This window comes from Macrosteles quadrilineatus, unplaced genomic scaffold (genome assembly GCF_028750875.1).
Source record: "Macrosteles quadrilineatus isolate MER2022 unplaced genomic scaffold, UCM_ALF_1.0 Scaffold_4__1_contigs__length_99947679, whole genome shotgun sequence".
NCBI lineage: Eukaryota > Metazoa > Arthropoda > Insecta > Hemiptera > Cicadellidae > Macrosteles > Macrosteles quadrilineatus.
This window is the reverse complement of record NW_026542597.1, coordinates 76983219-77005830: the sequence shown is the minus strand read 5'-3', so window position 1 is coordinate 77005830 and position 22612 is coordinate 76983219. Positions and strand designations below refer to the sequence as shown.

Sequence of the window (22612 nt, the reverse complement as noted above, 5' to 3'; positions counted from 1 at the left end):
CTTGTCACTTGCAACTGATTTGTGATGTGTCAGATACGTAGATAGTCTCGTTGACAGGTTGTGGTGAACGCAGTGCCTGTCATTATTGGTACAGTCGTCGCGCTGTTCATGTATCTCTTGTCACTTGTAACTGTGACGATTTGTGATATGTCAGATACATCGTCTCGTTGACAGGTTGTGATGAACGCAGCGCCTGTCATTATCGGTATAGTTGTCGCGCTGTTCATGTATTACTTGTCACTTGTAACAGTGATGATTTGTGATGTGTCAGATACATCGTCTCGTTGACAGGTTGTGATGAACGCAGTGCCTGTCATTATCGGTACAGTCGTCACATTACAGCTGTTCATGTATCACTTGTCACTTGTAACTGTGATGATTTGTGATGTGTCAGATACATCGTCTCGTTGACAGGTTGTGATGAGCTCTGTCGGTTGTTAACCGTCTAATCTGTGTACCGCCGTTTCTCGTTCCCTCACCCGCGGTTTATGTTGGCGTTATCTACCGCGGCGTCGTTACATTCTGTTATTGCCGTTAGCCATGCAACCATGCAACCACATTATCAATCAGGGTGTGATTAATTTTTGACTACAGATTTGTAATGATTTTAATCGCAAAGAAACAAACTTTTGAATGTTTTTGGTTTATTTAAATTCTTTTTCTTGATCTCGATCCAAATACTTGATAATCAAGTTAGTATTACAGTACTCTTAGAGCCACCATAAGTCGCGACTGAAATCAATTCAAGGTCTTTCGTTAACCAGTAATAAGGATTTAAAATTATTACTTTACATCACAGTTAGCACGATGCTTACAAACTACTCCTAGGCCTCTTTCGAATTGTGACCTGAGAAACTCAAAGGGAATGACTGTGACGTTATCCAGATACTTTCGATTGGAAACAGAATCACAGTTTTGCTATTGCGACTATAATAATTTTACAACCCCTTGGGTTCAAAGCGCAGTTCTACGTTAAGATCACTTACTTGAGTTTGGGCAGTGACATTGGCGTGTTCATGGCGCTCTCCAGACCGCGGGAAAGCCTGAGCATTTCGGCGCCAAACTGGTGCAGAGCGGACATAGTGGAGGGCGCCGGTTCCGTGTCCTGCAGCCACAAGTCGTGTGTGTCCAGCGTGGTGAGATCCGTGTCCGTGGACGAGTGGTGCGCGTGTTGTGCGTGGATGTGTGTCTGGGCGAGGTGCGGGGGCGTGTTGTGTGACGTGTGAGGCGACTTGCCCGTCAACAGGCGTCGCCATGTGCATCTCCGCTCCATACCTGTGGATACATTTAGAATTACCATCTTAACCTCAAATGTACTAACATGAAAACGACGTAATATTGTCCCTTCAAGTACCATAAAAAAACTATTGAAGTGTCAACGGTCTCTTGGTACTTTAGTAGGCATACAGAGCATATAGCCGCTAGCATGAGTAGTGGGGAGTGCCCTTGTGACTACGGCTCGCCATTGGCGCAGTAGTTCCCCCACCACTGACCAAATCAAGGTTGTCGTAGCCACCAGTCAGTCGGTACTCAGTATCTGCTCTCCGTTTCCCAGCCGCTAGTAGTACTCGCCGCTGGTGAAAGAAAATTGAGGCCTTACGATGTAATTTTTAGGAAGCACCTAAAATGGCTTGTAGAATGTATTGTCTACCTTGTCGATGCATTAGAAACAAAAAAATGTTAATTCAAATTTTCTATTGTAAATTGTTTGTTGTTGTATGTTTACATATATTGTGCTACGGCCTTTTAACTAAATTTTTTTATATTTTGAAACTTGTAAATGTATAGTCATATTTCTTGTCAAATTAGTAATAATGGTGAAAAGTGGTTGTCAATTATAGCTCAAGCGCAGCGCCAAAAGTTGGTTTTATGCTTAGAATAAAAACGTATTTTCTTGCCATTGTAAAATGCATATTTTACGCCAGTTTCTTTTTACTGATTGATGAATCAAACCCAAGGACAAGATTGAAGATAGTGGCAGGCTGACGTTAGTATTTTCGTCTTTTTCCAAGATTTCCTGTCAAAATAGTGAAATCCGTAGTAAAAACCATATTTAAAATATTCAAGCTTTAGTATATCAAGTTGACTTTGTATTGGCTCTGTAAGTAAATAAAAAAATTCCGTTTACCTCTCAACTTTAGGCCATACAATAATTCTTTGAGAAATTTTTTTATTCTTCTCAAACATTAGTGAACACATATCCACCCAAGATAAACATCAGTGAAATATATTTTATCTGCGTTAAATTTGGAAATAGCAAGAAAGTGATTGAAAGCTGGTGAACCGGCGCGATTGGACAATCTCTTGGTCGGGTTGGCGGGATGATTTGATGGCGTTTCATTCATGCATCGCACATTATTGACTGCAAGAGATGGATATATCGTGGCGTGCATCTAATCTTGTAATGAACTGTGATTGAGCCTGTATCATAGTCATGCTCCTCTGATTAAGTGGTTTTACACGTGACATTTTGTTATTCAATAAAGTGTGATTTTGTATTTAGAGTAGTGGTGTTAATCTTTTAATTTAACGTTACACATGAATTAGTAGTACATAAAAGGATTGTTAGTATTTTCCTTAAATAAATACATTACTTATGTACATTGTCGGTATTATATTGGAATAGTGAAAAAAATCTATACAGTCACCTTTTTACTGATAATGTATTTAAGATACTTAACTGTTATTACTACTGCGAAAATTGATTAAATTTCTGATTTACGTATAAAATGTAAACTTTAATAATGTGGCCTATTCTATATGATCGTTAAATCATTTAAAATGTTTTTTGTAGTGTACGTCTTGGTAGGGCGTTTAGAGGTGTTTTAGAGTTTTATTTCTAAAGTTTAGTATGGAAAATCGTCAATTTTATATGAAAAAAGTGACAAAATAAAATATTTAGTTAAAATATTGGTAACACCTAAGCAACACGAATCAAAGCAAACGAATATTTTTACAGTAATATTTTGTAAATGACATTTGTCATAATGTCCATGAAATTCATAAATAATCCTCTTATTAAACATAAACATAAAATTTTCTTTAGGAATTTTCGCATCCATGGGAGGTTTTTTGAAAGCAAATGTACGGAACGGAAGTGGTGTTATTAGTCAGTGTCAAAGATGTTTCAGCGGAAGGTTGCCGTACGCCGGCCAATCAGATGACTCTGGTTCATTTATCAACTTCCCCCACCACTCGCCTTCTCCCCCCACCCCAACCGCAACCCCTTGTCACTGTCTAATGACTCGTTAAATGCGGTCTGGGTTCTGTGATCGTGGACGTCTTGTGGACAAAGTGACAGCGCGGTCTAACACTGCTGGGGAGTGTGCTATAGAGGGGAAATGACACTCAAAGACGATTTTTTGAATATACAAATTTAATTTAAATGTCTTTTATGTACCGATTATTCTGTTTTCCGCCAATAAACTGATTGGTACTCTCCAGATGTATTATTTATTTTGCAAGGTTTGGTTAGGTAAATTAGGAGAATTTTAGGCTTAAAATTACTACAATAAAATCTTGGTTTGAAATTGTTGGCATGCCTACTATTTAAATTTTGCAAAACGGTATTACTTATTTGAGATTGTAATGCATATTTAAGTTAGTTACAATATCAGCCGTCGTAAACGTATTTTGCATCCAACATACTTCTGAGAACAAGTAATGTGTACAGTTACTTTCTCATTATGTACCGTAGCTTAATTTTATCCTTTTCCTTATCATACTTAGTTATTGTTATTTGTTCGTGTCCTTTAATAAATACAACTATTGAACACAATTCAGTAATGATCCTGAATGTAACGAAACAATAAATGATGATCCAAAAGCCACACCCTTCTCGTTGAGTGTGAAATAAATTAGCCGCAAACCCACAAAAGGAAACAATCTTGCCTTTGGGAAGCGGAGTTATGTTTTATAGGGCGCGAGAAAGAGTGAGAGATGCAAAACGCCAAGAATGATGGCAGCGACTTCTGTGTAGTTTAATTAAAATGTACAACAACGTTAGCAAGTTAAATTGTGCCTGTAGTTTTGTCGGCGGCGAGTTACTGGGAATTAATTAAACCTTTAATTAATTGCCTCTTGAAAACATTACGAGATTTGCCAAGTGAAACCTAGATGCCAACTTTACTGGCGGTACCCGCTCAATGTCACGTTTTGTTTGTCAACTGGTCTACTTAGGAGATTAACTCGATATATATCGTCTGGAATTGGGATTTAAGGTTTGTTATTGCATTGTTAGTCCATAAATTACATTGTTAAATTAAATTAAATTGCATTGTTGTTAGGAATTATTCGGTCAGGCTAAAATTGAATATTAACGTTGAAATATAAGTCCGTGTCGCGTGATAATTAAAGTGGATCTCCAACATTAACATTCATACATTAACATTAACATAAACATAGTGGATGTTACTAAAATATATAGGTACCTGTTCCAGTATTGAAGGTGTTTTTATTAATAAAATCTATGGTTTTAACTAGCTTGTCACAGCTCTTTTCATCGCACATTTATTGTCAATAAATTAAATATTTTAAATTTGTTTATGCATTGTTTAAACTAAATCAGTAGCGCTTCCTAAATCATCACTAGGTTTTGAACACCGTTGCTCAAATATGCCGTCGATTGCAACGAAACTAGGTGTCAGTACACATTTTACAACAGTACATGTTAACATTTGATTTTAGATTTATTTTATCGATAACACAATTATCGCAATTAATTGTTCAATAACACAAATCGATAGTTATTGGAGAAAGTTGGAAATCGATCAGTGGGTAAACAGGTCAGCGAGGGTGAAATAGAGGGGGGTAGAAAGGGGGGGTTGAAGTGGCAAGGGGGCTCAGGAGTGACCGGAAGGGTGGGGAAATGTCAACATATGTCAAGTACTGACCTTCCCCTTGGTAGATGAGGGGTGTGTCGCGGGAAATGTCGAGTTCCACCCTATCTGGGTGTGAATGGTAAAGATCATTTTGTAAAACTGATTACATGCTATTTGTAAACATTGTGATAAACAGGCACGCAAATATCACTGGGGTTTGCGACACTTGTGAACCAATTTCAAGTTTTGGTTACACTTAGTAAGAAGTAATTAAATTTTACCCTCTAAATGACCAATTCAAATGGAGCGTTAAATCGTCAAATTTTCCCATTGCCAGGGATCGTCGGATGGGTTTATTTGTTCGGTCGGCTTGTTCAACAAACTGGATGAACACGTTGAACGCATCAAACGTATTTACATTTATTTATCCGTGTAGGTTGGACATGGTTATGCTTTTGTAATTTTTAAACCGCTTTGGCAACGGATCTGCATTATATTTGAGGATTATTCATTTGTACGCAGTCGATTTGTTTATGTACTTTGCAGTGGGTTTGAAACCACATCTGTTTCACAAATTTAGTCAGTTTATTATGATTTTTCACGATGTATTAACTTCATATGTATGGATTTGTCTGACTTTAAGTAGCCAAATTATGACTAATTTTTTTTAAAGAACAATTTCCATGCACAATATTTTAATGCTGTCGTTGCAAACAGCAGTTTGTTAAGCTCAAAGTTATAAAGACGCTATAGGAATGTAACTAGCCGGTTTTATTTTAAAATGGTTTTAACTGCAATATATTAAAAAACATAAGTCATCGTTGTAAGTTTCTTTTGTATTTTGCAGCCACAGTTTCGACATCCTATGATTTTAAACGAACTTAATGGGGTCCGCCCAGCAGCCTCTCAATTTTAGGAACTTAGGTGTATTCAATTTAACTTCAAAGTAAAACCTCGCCAACATTCCCCATTTCGTTTATCCGCTACATCTGCTTCCAGTTCGGAACATCACACACCATATGCGGATATATCTGCCACCCGTCCTTTGTCGCCAAAGACTTAGGCGGATACATCTGTCACCCGTCCGTGAAGGGTTAACGTAATACACCCAAATTACAGTACTAATACACCCAAATTACAGTACTAACAATCTCAATTGGATTACCAATAGTTTTATCCGGCTCGAAGGACCAATAATAATTCATTTTAACGCTGAACACGGCCCAAATTTGTTATACCCGTTATATATGAAAATCAATACCAAACTACAGTATTAAAAAGGGTTAAATTAAATTAATTGCTCACCAGTTGGTTGTGGTCCTCCCAGCCACCCGCTGGACCAGCTGTTGCCGCCGCAGCCTCCTAGATTGTGTTCCTGTACCGCTAATAGCCGCACTGTCAGAGCGTAGGTGAGCAGCATCACCACCAGCGGTATGTAGAAACTGATGATGGAACCGATCAGCTTGTACAAGGGGTCTGGGATTTGACACATGCCGTCCACTAGCACGGAGTTGTAGTCCTGGAAAGGTCAACAGAGCAATTAAAAATACAATTTAAGTATAGATATTTTAATTAAATAACAATTTGAAGATAAAAGTTCCTAATTTTAGCGTGATATTTCAAGAATACGTGAGCAAAAGGTTCACATTTTACGTAGAATCGGTAATAAAATAGAATTGTAAAATCGAAACATTGATTCCCAATACTGTACTCATACGGACAATTATTTACATTATAATCAATCAGTTTAAAATTTTCGATGTAGAGTTCAAACTAAGTACAGTATAGGTATTTTTCTCGTTTTCCATTTACTTTGAAAAACAGTTTATATTCCGACCATATGATATGCATTCGTTGTATTGTATTTTCTGAAAAATTTGAGTTTCCGAAATTACAAAGATCCTGAATTAAACTACGGGTGATTTTATTTCACACGATCCTTCCAACAATAATTATTATATTTTTTTACCTTTTTCGTCAGTTTACTACCACTATGTTTTTCAAGTTGAAATGTCGTTATTATCTATAAATCCTGTTTAGAACTAGGTTAATTTGGGCTGGACCGGGTTAAGTTGGGTTTGACCCAAGACACAACTTAAAAATACGGATTATTTCATTCCGGTATGCTTTTTTTCGTGATGGAATTATCATTGTTAATCTTGTTTTGTTGGTTACTCATCACATAAATTTTTTAGGAAATTGTGTATAACTTTATTTATGTGATGAGTAACCAACAATACGCATTATATTGTGGTAGTGAATTAACGGCAAATGTCTGTATATTTTAATAGATATAAATTTAAATTTGCTGATATTTATACATGACCTCAACTCTAAACAAAAAATTAAAAGTAGTAGGTATTTAAACTCTACTGATGATAATTTCCCTTATTTGGCGAAGCAAATATTAGATACCAGCAAAATTGTATTACAACAACTAAGCCATAAGTGATATCGAAATATTTTATTTTTCTAAAAGCAAAACGAAAAAATACGAGCACTATGTAAACATTTAACAGTGTTGCTACCTGTATTTAAAACCCGAAATCCAAACGAAGCAATACAAATTACGAAAGAAGAACTTTGCATAAAGCGTCGTCGTAATTTACAAGTTCGGACTTATTAAAAGTTTGCTCAAAGAATTAGTGGGTGTTGTAAGAAGGCTGGGTTGAAAGAGTGCAGAAAAGTGGATGGAAAAACGAACCTCATTCATCTAGCTTAGCAATTTTCAACTCTGCATTTCTCTGGCCATGGCGTTTTTACAAGTCGTAAACGTTTTCTCATCAAGTGTTTTCAAAACATTACTTACAACCTTCATTACTTTATTCATCAGCTTAAGCTACCCCGTTATCAGATTTAAACGACTTATTTAGGCTTTTAGTCAAATATTGTCAATTTCAATGCATGATGAATGCATAAAATATCCATTCAAATCTTAATCACATTGCATTGGCGAATATGACAATTCATTAAAGGGTTACTAAATACAGGGGGGAAATAAGGGAAGGTTGGATTTACAAATAAGTTTCATGATCAAATATACAAATTACATAATTTCTCTAATGAATTCAGATTCTGAAACTCGTTTCGGATGAGATAAATATTTCAACGCTCGGACTAAATAAAATTTAAATCAAAAAGTTTAATACGTTGACCGAAGGAATATTTTATTCAGGTTAAAAACTCAAACACTTAATATAAATATTTAACTAGTAGGCAGTTCCAATTTTTGTATTTAATTGCATCGCAATCTAGCTCAAATATACATATATTATGTCCATAATTGCTCTAACATTAAAACAAAAATCTGTGTCAGCGATCTAATACATACCTTCTCCCTTTAGCTTGTCAAAAACCATTATCAAAGGTGAGCAGAGGAAGTAACCATAATTTATTTCATGGGGCAAACACATAAGTTGATATACCGCAATTCAATCCGATCAACGAAACGATACATTTTTACAATTTTATACATTATTACATAACGTAAACAAGTAAAAAGAGGTACCTAAACAAAGACTAGAAATTTTAACTGAAACAAACCTACCCTCAACGTTCATAACTTTGCTTTACCCCAGTGGAAGGAGAGATGCTGCCACTTAGAAGGTTACGACTTGCAATTGTTCCCAACACGGTTAACAGAAACGTAAGCGTCAGTCAGACTTGATATATGGCTTACGGAAGAAACTTGTTAATTTCTGTTGTTTGTATGCAAATAGATGACGCCAAGTTAGCAAAGTTTGACAGAGCGTTAAGTTTTAATTGTCGAGCCGCTGTGGTTAACAAGTTACTGATCTTGTGTCTTACACACCTCTTGAAATAGACACATTTAGGTGTTAAATTTATGGAAATGTGTTGTATATGAAGATTCTTTACGCCACAAATTGTCCTTTGTGGAATAATTGTTCAGTTTTTTAATAGTAAGTTAATTTAGATCCATGCTACAATGACCTCCTCTAATAACAAGGCCGCGGTGAGACTAAAGTGGCAACGCCGCAGTCAAGGCCTACTGAAACAGCTTTTGCACCAATCCAAGGAGCGTCTGCCGGCCGGTGCGACGTTGCCACTTTTTGCAACGCCAATAATTCTGCATTATTAAAAAACTCACCAATGCCGTGGCCCTGTGTTAGAGAATAGAGAAATCTATCTTGCTACTGAATGTAACAGTTCTTTTGTAATCACAGATATTATGAGTTAAGTTTTTGATTTAATTAAGTTAGATTGTGTTTTACTTGTGCTCTAATAAATCTAATTTTTTCAGGTATGCGAAAGAATAACAATTAGAGTCTGGTGGCAGAAATAGTTGGTGAGTGAAAATAACGATACATTTTTAAATTTTGACTTAATTTGTTCAATGTTTTATAAGAACGTGCCATGTTGAAAATAACGTGTAAATATTCCTGGAAAGATAGTTTTAGTTAATGCTTCGTCTGTAATGCCACTGTTTTAACACCTTGGCTGCTTCATTTATTCCAGCTGTTATTGGGTCTCATTCTCATTAGGCTGGAATACAAGCATTTGCCATCGGGAAGAGAAAAGTTAATAGATAATTAACGACGAAAATAGTTTAAGGCTGTTTAAATGGATTTAAACAGCTTTTGCAAAGAAATATGGAAAGTTATTTTGGAGAAAATGCTAAGAGTGTGTGTCAAGGAATTGAAGCTGAATACAAACAATGAGCTGAAGAGAAATTTCATTACATGTTTGTTTTTAATGGCAAAACGTTAAGTTTTGATAAACAAATATATCCTTAACTACTCGAAGTTAGTTCAAAGATATGCCTAGAATTTTAAAATATAGTTTCTTGTGGCCATCAACTAAATATAGGATTTTTTTTGAAAAAGTGAAAAAGTATTGAGTAATAGAGCAAAACATGTGTGGATAGAGCAAGGGGAGGTAACAATGAAATTATCTTATTTGCGCCAAATTGGGATAAAACACAACTTCGACAAATGGAAACACAGTTATGGTCTATGGAAAATGCATCATACAAGGGAAAGGTGGAATATTTAAGTCGGATATTATTTATTGGATGTTGTATAGTGAATGTACATGGAATTGTCCACTAGTATGATTGCCGATTGGATTATCCACATCCCCCTTTCCACCCTCAATAACCTCTAGGCCACTTTTCAGTATTACACAAATCTTACTGGTTAAGGGTTAGGATATGTTTAAATAACACAGTTTCTCCTCTACCTTAGTTAACATTCGTAGCAAAATAGGGTAAGGACTATTTAGTTTTTCTATAGCAAAAGATTTTGATGCCGTTTAAGTTTTGCTTAGTTTAACGACGATTTAAATTTTATAATTTTCTTCGTGTTATCGAAAGTGAAATCTGTCTTCTAACATAACAATTTAATGTACCATAGCTATTATTTCTAATGTTTAGTACTTTATCTAAGTAAGTTCAACAAGCCAAGGATAGGAACTACCCAGTAAAGATAACCTTATGAAAGCTTTCCCTGAGTGGGAAGAAGAGTGATCAAAGAAAGTCGTAGAAGAAGAGTGCTGTAGAAGTAGAGGAGTTCTTTGATATATTGTTGGATATTGCCAATTATATGCTTTGAAGTAGACTTGAGAGGTTAGACGACGTTACTGTACGTTTTACGACATTAGAATTTTCCTGGCTGCAGCTACCTTGTCGCAAAATTTAAAGATGTTGTAGCTTATTTCATTGTAATTATGTCAGTATTCGACTTATTACATTGTTCAATAACACTGTTTGGTGGTACTTTTAATTATTTGCATTCGTAAAGTACTACTTTTACATAGTTTGTAGCGATGTTTGAAAAAAAATATGTAATGATTATTATTATTACAAAAAAGTTTAAATTTGAAAGCTATATTCAGTCGGTGTCGTAATAAATATCGTTAAACAAAAAATTTCATAAATAAAAGATGCTGAACTTTATCGATAAATCTGACCCATTTAAATAAACCTATTTAATGTTATTTATTATTTTCTAATATCGTGTTCGTGGCAATATTGTGAAATCCTAATAGCAGAACGCGCCATATTGCAAACGTGATGCAATCTCAAGATGGAAAACGTAGGCTTTGTCGTGTTTGGCCCCGACTTGGGAAACTTAGTTGATAAAGCCGCGAGTAAATAGAAGCAATCACATTGGAAACAGCTGTGACCAAGTTAGGCGGACAAAACACATCGTGGTCTTTGTAGTTGGGCCAGTCAAGTAACTTGGTAAGAATGCTAATACTGTACAAAGCTTAAAAAATAAATATTGTTAACGGATGAAATTATAAAATAAATATCTCTGTTGCTTAAGATTTAAAGCAATGCGGTAAACCTCAATGATTTAATTTTTGTCTGTTTTAGTTTTATTTTATACAATTTTTGATTAAATAATACCACAGAATAAAGAGGTAAGCGCTCTCTTTCTATCCTGTGACGGTAAGTACGTAAATACAAAACCTCCCTAAACTAAAATTCTGAAAACTCTTTTTGATCACAGTATTAACTCTATTATTGTTGTCTATCTGACTACAGCAGATGCCAATTTAACTTCAGAGCGTTACATCACAGTTTGTGATCGAGTAGCCAATTCAGTTTGAAAGTTGTACAAATCCGTCATCTCTAATGTAACAAGCAGGTCCGTCATATGAAGACGTAACATATGATGTGACATAGCATGACAACGTGTGATTCATTGATGATTGAATTTAGCCGGGTGACTAGACATTGGGCGGGTTATCAGGCACTGTTAAAACCTCTGTAGCGTGTATATACACAATATATTTGGCACATATAGACGTATGTAAAATATATATACATTGTGCGACACGGATTGATTCATTGGTGATTGGATTGAGCCGGACGGCTAGACAGTGGCGGTGGGCAATGAGGGGTGCCGGACACTTTGTCAATACCTGGTGCCAAAATTGCAGTGATGTTCCCCACTTTGAAGTCACTTCGCTCTTACGTTACCGGTCCTCGATTTGCATTTAGATTGGACTCACTTATCGCCGTGTACTTCGGCATTGGCGGGCGTTACTGACGACTTTTTGCAGGTTTGCCTAGTTTTCGCTTCATTTACTTGGGTTTAGGTGAAAATGCGTTCAAATTAGGGGTAGGCAGTTTGTTTCTGAGATTTTTCTCTGTGCTCCGATTGAAGCGTTGACCTCTGTTTGTGGATTGGTTAGTTGACTAAATCGTTATGCACTGATACAAATACTTTTTAAACACACACATGTGTAGTATTAGGGAAGGGCAAAACACGTGTATGTACACTCATGTCATTAAAACCGAGCGTTACAACGGTTGTTGTCAGAACAAAGTTCCCGCCATAATGAACCGCCAGCGCGCCAATGAGGTCTGCATGATTGATATCTCGATGTCATCAATCTACGTCGACGCTAATGCGATTATTTGTCTCGATATTACGTTATGTCCGGATTACGAGGAACTAACAATAATGTACCAATCCGGTAATGGATACGGTTAGCCCAAGTTTGAATATCTCGGTTTTTGTTGATGTGAAATAGTTTTCACGTCTGAAATGTGGGTCGCCGGAAGACTGCCCCCCGGAAAACTACCCCCCCAAGCAGGTTCCTACGTCATATTGACGTCAGAGCCCGGGGGGGGGGCAGTTTTCCAGTCACGGACACTCAAATTTAGTTGTCAAACAGTTCTAATCTAACCTAACCTAACCAACTAAACTTGCTGTAATATTTCGAAAATCTGTTTTATATTCACCACATTTCTATTATCCAACGGAATTACTCGAATTGAAATTAAAATTACATAGCATGATTTGTCTAGGGGGGGGGGGTAGCATTCCAGTCGCGGACACGGCTTCCATATTGGTTAGTTGGCAAATTTTGTGACGTCACGTTTCACCTGGGGGGGGGGGGGTAGTTTTCCGGGGGATAGTATTCCGCATCCCCTGAAATGTGTCTAAAATATTTACAAATCGGGGGTTCAGAGGTAAAAATATAATAGTTGGTCGCAGGAAAATTAAAACAGCAACGTCAGTGATCGTCAATGTTTTGTCGCTCCGATAATAAACCGAAACTACAAAATGTATTCATCCCTCTTTATCAACCGTACTGCATTGTTAGTTTTTGTGAAAACCTTGTTATAACTGCAGCGGTTCCCTGCCCTCCAATCCGTCCTTTTGTGCTGTTCAACGTTGCATTATTTATATTCTGTGCGGCTGTTGTGTGTGGAATTGAATAATTAATATCTCGTTTATATGGGGATAATTTATGCAATAATCATAATGGCAGTATTTTTTAACCACAAATTTTCGATTTAAAACATGGGTATCGAAAAGATACATATATGTCTGTTTTGTGTAAATATCTGTATTTAGTATCCAGTGTATTATTCACTAAAACGGTGTATATAAAGAAATTTCGTCGGCTTTAGTCAGATTCACTCAAATGATACAATTAATATTTTTATTTAACTTATTATTAGTAATGGTACTGCATCCCCTAAATGATGTAAAATAGGAAACTGTCCATAGGAACATTCCGTACGTACGATATCAGTTGTAAAACGACCGATGAAGTATTAACTGTTTATGATAACTTTTGATGAACAACTTTTGACTTTAGTACAAGATTCATATTTCGTATCATAAGTCAATACTTTAAGTTGATATATAGTTTAAGCAAACGATACATTACCTGAGAATACATGAGGCACAGGGGTAAGCTCATGGCTATGGACAAGAGCCAGACGAAGACGATCTTGAGTGTGACTCTTCGTCGGGTCTTGTTGCGGCCGAACTTCATCGGATAGCGGAGGCTGAGGTAGCGGTCCACGCTGATGGTACAGAGGTGCATGATGCTGGCCGTGCAGAACAACACGTCCAGACAGATCCAGGCGAGGCAGTAGACGGGCGGCAGCGGGAAGAAACCTGCAACAACGTGCACGTTGTAGTACCAGGACCGCAATAATGAAACGCTACATTTGTATGAAGTTTGAAAACACTATCGTTGCTGAACGATTTCTTTGGAACAACTTGAGTGATAAAGCTCTTCTACAATGTTTTGCATCTAAAGATGATGGATTCACTAAAGTAAAACCTTATCGGAAATATTGCACTATCCTCGGGTGGTGATAAATGAATACCTTCTTCAAGATGCACTTCTGTTCTGTTCGGGTTTGTTTAGTATGGTATCCATGTTTCAGAAACATGTTATATGTGAATAGTTTTGTTCTGAAAAGGTTATTTGAGAGGGGTATTGTGTATAGTAAATATATCAAGTTTTCGAATCCAACCGAAACAAAGACTTTTAATTATTAGACATAAACAAAGCACAATAAGTGTTTTCGGTCAAATTTATTGTGAGCGACATAGATTCGGGTGTCCATCCATTGAATCAATATTTGAATAACATTTATTGAAGATCTTATTGTCTTTGAGCCTCTTGTATTATTTCAGCTAAATGTACACAAGCATTCACCGCTTTAATAATTTACTGTTGATTTAGTATCCAGGCTGAAACCCTTCCAAACAGAGGTCTAATGTCGGTTGTTATTGTAGTCCCTGTAATCCGCCTGAGGGTTGCCAAGTGGCGACTTTGTTGACCTGTTTGGCTGGCAAATCTACGCAGATTATACAAGTACGCTGCAGATAAGGTGCCAAAGTGTCATTAATATGGGAGATTAAAGTAATTGGCCGAAACTTCCAAAGGCAATTATTGTTTACTGGAAAGTGATGATACCGTGATTGAAAGATTTTTTAGTTTAAACACGACAGAGATTTTTTTATTTAAAGGAGTTGGCTTAGTTTACACCTCCCAATATTTTTGTGGAGTTATAGAAAGTACATTTTTAAATTGCGAGTTTAAAAGACAATTATTTTCAATCACATTAATCTACTTTTGAATATATTTACAAAAAAAAAACTCAACATTCTCTTCAGTGAAGTAGTTCAATCACTTTGGTTTATCTAAGAATTGGTAGTACAAAAGCCTTCTGTTTACATTATTAAATTATATTTTACTAACATTTTAAATAATTCAATGCTGTTCACAAATCAAGAGATATTGATGTACTGAAATTGCCCTGAAAACTATTGAGTATTATGATTGAGATATTGGGACAAGAAGTTTTAATGAAGGGTCGGGTATTAAATTGGGTATTTCTTGTGGAACCGTTGTCAATCGGACTGGTGATTTCCCGCGGGTATCTCATCAAAAGTGGTTACAATGGCGGCAAATGTTCAAGTGGCAGGATTAGGTCTTTGTGCCAATTCTATCATTGTTAATTTGTCCTTTTGTAACGGCCCTGCGAGTTTTCATTACGATTTCTAGCGTAAAGAGCTTGGTTGATTTGTTTCTTTGTAGGGAATAATGTTTGTCTATTACAGTAACGGGTTGTTTTACTTCTAAAACTATTAAGTTTCAGAAACACTGGTAGTACGACGTTCGGATCTAACGCATTAGTTTTAAGTAGATTTTTATAGTTTAATGAAAGAGCACGTAAATCAACGACGAAGTGCCGTCATTAGGTCTTTGAGACAATTCAACCATTGTAAATCTTTTATTTTGTAACTGTCCAGTGAGTTTTAATTACGTTTTCTATCGAAAAGAGCCTGTTTTATTAGTTTCTTTGCGAGAAACAATGTCATTAATTTACAGTACAAGTTAATCTCCCTATATATATATACCATTTAAAAAATCGATCTAAAGCTAAGCTTTGTTTGATATAGATAACATTACTCACTACCTCAACAAAAAAAAAAAAAACAAAAAAAAAAAAAAAACACAAATTTACTCTATTGAAATCACTCAAGACGTGTAACCCTCTCAAAAGACTGCGCATTTGTTCCAATTTTCCCAGAGTTTGTTTGGTAAGGCCTGAGGCTTCGGACAAAGTCAATAGACACACAGTTTGTCCAAACATGATTTCCTGCTGCTTTCTGTCCTTGCTCACTTGGAAAGGAACTTTGATGTTATTTGATTGCTTTTATCATTTGGATATGATTTTTATAATATTCAGTATATGTGAATAAAAAAACATAGTGATCTTAGAAACTAACGTTGAAATTTAAGTAAATTGTTTGTTTGCTTTTTTTATGTTTAGTTTTCTTCCTGAAAAGGTTCATTAACATAAGAATATTTATACAGTATTCTTAGCTGCGACGGGTGATTACATATTTTCCCCTACAGTTACCTGACAAATTGGGCTTCCTTGCACTAATAGCACGCAAAGTAGCTAATTGCTGCATTTACTTACTTTTGTCGCACTCTAGAATTCCAATCAAACAAATTAATCTGCTTTTATTAGGCACGTACCACGCTTGGAAAGAAGTTGGCAACTCTTAAATGTACTACGACTACTATCAGCTGGTGCAGAGTTTCCCATTTCGTTAAACGCTTAAATTTAACCGAACCTAAAAACGTGTTGTAGAGAATTTAAAAGACTAATTAATTTTATGCCCTGTAGAAAAGGTACAAGCGCTTGTATCGATTCACCCCTCACCCCTTTACCTTCCCCTTTCCTAACTATAATACAGTAATTTCTATTGCAAACTTGCAGATGAGGTTTGAAAAGTTTGAGGAACAGTTTGAATGCGGGCTTCTTCACAATTGTGCTTAACAGTGTAAGGATGATCGAGTTACTGTGAATTACGTACGTCTTGAACTACAAGCATTTACAATAAATCGCTCGAAGCAGCTTTGAGCCCAACAAAACACTGCTAATGACTTCTCTCTAAAGAAACCTAAATGAACATTCTCTATTTAGCGTTCTTGCCTTTCAGCTACTTCCAGTATGCGCAGTTTCTAATTTTCAACAATTGTATACCTTATCGCAAACCAGCACATTGCAAAAACAACAACTGCTAATGCCTTTTCAGTGAATAAACTCATATGGATAGCTTATCTATACATTATTTTCGGCTACCTGTAACTTTCAGCTACAATTTCCAGTTTTTAATGACGTTACCAAAGTATATGCAAAATGACTTAACCCTAGTTTATTTTATAATTTTTAGGACCTGTTGGTTGGACTGTGCACCAAATTGTTTGATCTTGCCAATAGAATTATATTTTTTTTAGAAGTTGATGATTAAAATTCTCGTTATTCTAAGCTTTGGACATTTAACAGTTTGGTTTGTGATCATTCGAATTGAACTAGAGGAGTTGGTAACAATTATAATTATTTTTGCAACTAGGTTAAATTTGTTTCCTACAATGTCACCATCTTTTACATATACCACGTTCTGTCAAATTTAACGAACTAACCCACAAATTAAGCCCTAAATTTAATAAATTCTGAAAATGTTCCCTGGTTTTAATTGGACTGGACGTGTAAGCCCGGTGAATCATAAACTAACCGAACAAGCCATAATAGGCCGTAGTGACTGACCGGGCTAAACATCGCAACATGATTGCAAACGATTACACAGCAAATTACTCTTAGCCTCGCTGTAATACCATGATGCCCCTACCTGTTGTAAATTTTGGTACTAAACATTTTATGTTTTGCCGTATAAATACACTGAAATGATAAATATTTTGAATTTAGACAACAATTTTGCCATCCAATTTCACCAAGTTTTAGTATTGCTTTAATTTGTGTTAAAGTAATGCATTTTTTATACTTATGAAATCTTTTAAGTATTACCATTACGTAAAATGTTTACTCAATTATCCCAATTTGATAATCAGTTGGTTTTAATACCAGTTAGCTTTATTGACATCATATGAATCAGTCGTAACCAGTTTCTTGCTTAAAGAAAACTTTATTGAATTAGGTTAAAGGATGTGGCACTATTGCTGTTTCTATTTAAACATTTTCTAAATCGTGATGATAGTTGATTACAATATAAATGAATAATTTTTACCCCTCGACTCTTTTACGGGAAAAAGCTTCCTTACCTCCGTGTGTGATTTAAATTTTTTTAAGCGAAATTACGCTGACTAGTTTGGTAAACTGACGCTCACAAAGACGTAACAAATCGAATTAAGTAGTTAGTGGTTACATACGACACTACAAATCAGTTCTGTATAATAGCATATTCGTAGTCATTTCGTGTTTTATTCGTGCTAATACAGTACTTAAGAACATTCATCTTAGTAAAATTTAAGCACAACTATACACATGTTTTGGAAAATGTCACCCAAACCCTGGACGAACCACATGTTCGTGATTCCGTAAACAATAAAATGTAAAACCGGCGCAGGCAGACATCGGATATGCGGATGTTATATGCCGTAACATAACATAACAATGCGGAAAATATGGGATGGGACGTCAGTGAGCCGCTCTGTAGTCTACAGCCTCTATTGTACTGGGCCTAGGGTTGTATGGTGGAGTGGAGGTTATTTGGAGTTGAGAGGGTTAGGTAAAACACGGTGACATACATTGATGAAATGCATAGACAATCAAAAAGTTTAATTAAATTCACTGTTAAAATTTTCCACGCTGATGATAAATGTTTACAAAGTGTTCCTCTTAATTTGTTAACAACTTATTTAACATGGTAGCTCAGTGGTAAAATATAGTCTTAATCTGATAAACTAGACGTTGCAGGTTCGAAACCAGCTACTAGTCGTATATTAACAGTGCAGTCACTACGTTATGTTTCTAGGGACTTATTACAGTCTTGATACTCGCTCTTAGCAAAAAAATATCAGTGTGCTGTTGGTGTATTGTTGTAATGTTTGAAGTTATCTTGAGTTTTGTGACATAATTTTCCCAAGGTTAGGTTAGGTTAGGTGCCATGTTATACAAGCCCAGACACAACCAGCAGGGTGATAATTAGCATTAACAACGCACGTGGCGCTGTATTAACAACTTGTCTCGCTTCAATAACATGGCTGAAATTACTTTAGCTTCACCTACCATTCGCCAATTTGCTCCCTCTCCAAATGAATGGCTGTTATACATTAGGTGATTGAGGTTTTGAAAGTGCTTATTGATCAATATTATTAGGTATTCCATATTTAGGCCTACACAATTTTGAACAGGGGTTTCATCTCACGATTCAACACAACTAAACTCAATACCATATGAAAATGTCTGTTTCTGGTTTGTTTCATTGTTATTGGTTTATAGAATCAGCTGATCGATTTGAATTGGCAATAACGGCTGTTGCTTTCGTTTATTCGGCCCTATTTTAAATATTAGTAATTATACCCTCAAGATTTTGTGCTAATTTTTTAAAAATAATTTTGTTGTGATTTATCATAATCAAATTAGAGCGAGTGTTATTTTTATGTAATTATTATAAGTTTCAAGTTTGCAGCGTGGTTATTTACGTCTAGATATTAAATTCTAAATAGCGACCTTTTCCTATGAGGCACCCTTTACAGTATGTTGATAGGTGTATATTTCGATCAGACACCAGTCATATCAGGTCTTTTTACAACCTTCTTGTAAACAAATTATATCTTGCAAATATATATAATATTGTTGTTCATGTCTTCATTACATCCACACAACAATTACGTCACTATTCTCAAACTATAATGCAGAATTAGTTTTCTACTTAGCTCTAAGCTCAGTCGGATGTCATGATTGTCCAGTAGATGTGAAACGTTTAGTATTCTGTCTAGACACGGTCGTCACCTTTGCATCACACCACAAATTTGTCTAGCTCCACTCGTGCTCGGTATTCAAGCTGGAAATAAAGCCCCTATCCTTATTCAGGGCTTTAACTTGTCTGAGGGTTTTTACCCGTAGATAAATAACTCGCGTTACGTGATGAAAAACGTGTTGTTAGAACTAAAATATATTTAATAAAATTTTTGTTGATATAAGTGTTCTATTTTAGCTGCATATTGTGATTCCGAAATTAATCCCATTGAAAATCTCTAAGGGTTACTAGAAGATTATTTTCTTTAACATTTATTGCGGTAGATCTAGAGAGCGTTTTGATGTTGCAATTTATTTCTTGCTATTACAAAATTAAAACCAATTAAGGTAGTAAAACAATATACATCTTTAACATTTTACGTTCTCCAAGTATTATAACCGAACAGTATGGAGAACAATGTAAAGTTACTTTACATTTAGATAATGCAAACGTTTACATCAAATACAGACTGTTCGAAGTCAACGGTGTATCACCTTACTGTCGATTACACTATTCTATGTGGTTAGAACGCATTGAAGAAGAAATTGATGTTTTTGCATAAATATACGCTTTTTCCTGCAAAGTACATGGATCTGATCGGCACGTAACGTTTGTAGTCACCATTACGCTGACATGTTTAATATGGTTAACAATTTATTTGACGTTTAACGAGCTAACGGCATTTAATTGCATTTTAGTCTCAAAATCGCATCTGATTGTTTTCCTTTACTACTTCGAGCAAAATGCAAATTTTTCCACTATTTTGTCACAATTTTTTCATATTTTTAATATGAAAAGGTTTTAGGCAACATTTGTTTTTACTGTTATGTAGAATGACAAGAACTCGTTAACTAATGTAGTAATTGTTACACTTTTCAGTTGTAGGCATACTAGAGAAAATCATTTCACCGAAAGTGAATGTTGTACCGACACATTAGCTTGGCGATGGAAGGTAGGTTGAGGCTTACGTTTGTAATATCGTGTGTTAGGTATGATTACAAATGGCTTATCCTGCCCAACCTCGGCACGGATCTGAGCACAAGATCAGTCCTGCATATGTAGCTTAGATCTAGTAGTGTGTCGGCAAACATATTGATAATCTAGTAAATTATGATAACATCTAATAAAATGTATCAACAAACTGACACATACCTTCTCCCATTATAATTCTCTATTGCAATAACTTGTTGACTGTAATTGTTACAGCGTTAGGTTGTACCATTTTGTTTAGAGTTAAAATGGCAGTAAAATACACCCTTGAACTTAACTACCGTATTAGTCACCGTAGTAGTAGGCAGACGGCAACGCGTGTCTACTGATGTCGTCGAACAACTTTCCCGGTAATTTCCCTGAGGACGCATAAAACGCGGGAAAATAATGACATGTTGTGGTTTAGAGGCTCAAACTTAACCTTTATTCGTTATGCTATAAAAATTATATAAAGTAATCATCTATTTTGGATAAGTCTTTAATATTTTAAGTTTAATATGTTGTCAGAAAAGGCAAATCATTTGCTGAACTGATATTAATACAGAAGGTGTAACGAAGGAAAAGGGATTTCGAAATATATCACGACCCACGACGACTTGCTAGGTAACAGCCAACTAGGGTGTAGTTAAGAAGACAGTACAGTTAAAGTGACTGTCTATCTTTATTTATTGCTAAACCTGTTTTGCGGAGGCAGTTTGGGCGTTTTTTAATCCATGGAATAATTGTAGAATGGTTTTTTTCTCGTGATTAGAGAACATTAAAAAAATTGTATGACACCTTAAACATCAAACCAACTTAGCTTAATTTTTTGCCTTTTTACCCGAGGAAACGACATTGTATCCATTAGACAGACCCATAGGTTAGTTACTTTAGCTGTATATTATTTTTCCTACCAACATCCAATAGATCTAACTGATGTGAAAAATTATCCGGGGCTAGAGGGTGGTTAAAAAGATGGCCTAAATGTTTAGGCCTAGGTTAAAATGCCATTTTAAATGAAAACTTGTTTGTGTTGAAGTATATGCTCGCTTTAAATTTACTATCGCAGGAAAAGTCCAATCTGGTTTTTAAGGTTTTACTGGCTAAAATGTAAAATATAGGAAACAATGCCATATTAGACTTAGATTGACAAGCTTATTAACCACAATTATTCTTTGAAGACTGTTCTAGTAGTCACAACTCGAATTTATGGCGAGTTAAATAAATTAAACCACATACTCTTAATTACTCTTAATGGGATAATGTAATAACTTAACTTTTTTTAGGACCCAATGTTGTACGTCTTATTTATTTTGAACCCATCAGAGCTGGTATTAAATATTGTCAATACATTAACTCTTGATACAAAATTTACATCTTCCTCTAATGTAGGCCATTTCAACTGCCAACCCCATACAAACCCTACAGACTAACACAAATAGCTGAGTAAGAATTCAGCGAGAGAGGATGGAATGTTTCGTGTTTCGTATTCATGGCCCTTAGTAATGTCTTCATTCGCTCACTGTCTAGCGGGATTTTATTTGAACCTGTTAATTTGTAACGCGAAATATCTCCTTAGCATGTTTCTTACGTGGTTTATTTTTTCCGATGAGGTGTCTTATGCATGGTTTGATGTTTTTACTACTTCATTAGGATTTGGATCCTACTATTTCTTAGGTTGCCGTTAAATTTCAAAACTTGGAGCTTTACCTCAGCTCTGCATACATTTTCTTTTATGTTTGTATGATGCACTTTAGCTGATCATAAAGTAGAACATGTACTAGAATAAATAACATTATATTGCATCGCTAAAACTACGGTGAAAAAAACAAATTAGTGGTTAAATTCTTTCATAATTTACAACGCTTCGTTCTCTTCGCAATCATGCAGTATTTATAATTTATATATTTTTTTATTTAAACGTGTGTTTTGTGTGTATATTTGTCATCGTATAAAAATAACTTAACCAAATTATCTGACAATTCTTTACACGATAATCTAGGTAACCAGGAAATCCTATAGGAATTTTATAATTTTTATTTTCTGACTCGTTAATTTTTTACCAGACTTTTGAAAATTTAAGGAGGATTTCGTAGTAAATCGTAAAACGTCAATACTATAATATGATAAGTGCATGGATACATTTAAAAGAATTGCACGAATATTTCGTTACACGGCTACCACAATTCAGGTTTCAAATGTTATCGTTGTCTAGTGTAAAAAAATCATGTTTAGTGTTAAATTGGTTAGTTAAGGTTAGGTTGA

The 22612-nt window shown here is 35.5% G+C and overlaps 2 protein-coding genes across 2 annotated transcripts in view; one reads left to right on the top strand and one right to left on the bottom strand.

The window, feature by feature from the left end:
- The window catches only part of LOC128991422 (26S proteasome non-ATPase regulatory subunit 1-like), a 256979-nt gene that overhangs the window by 118842 nt on the left and 115525 nt on the right, over positions 1–22612 (top strand). The gene's annotated exons all lie outside the window — the stretch shown is intronic.
- The window catches only part of LOC128991423 (dopamine D2-like receptor), a 71166-nt gene that overhangs the window by 13436 nt on the left and 35118 nt on the right, over positions 1–22612 (bottom strand). Inside the window, exons 2-4 of the mRNA XM_054414285.1 lie at positions 13473–13705; positions 6126–6339; positions 987–1275 (exon numbers count right to left, since the gene is read on the bottom strand). Coding sequence (XP_054270260.1) covers positions 987–1275; positions 6126–6339; positions 13473–13705 — 736 coding nt within the window. The remainder of the gene's footprint in view (positions 1–986; positions 1276–6125; positions 6340–13472; positions 13706–22612) is intronic.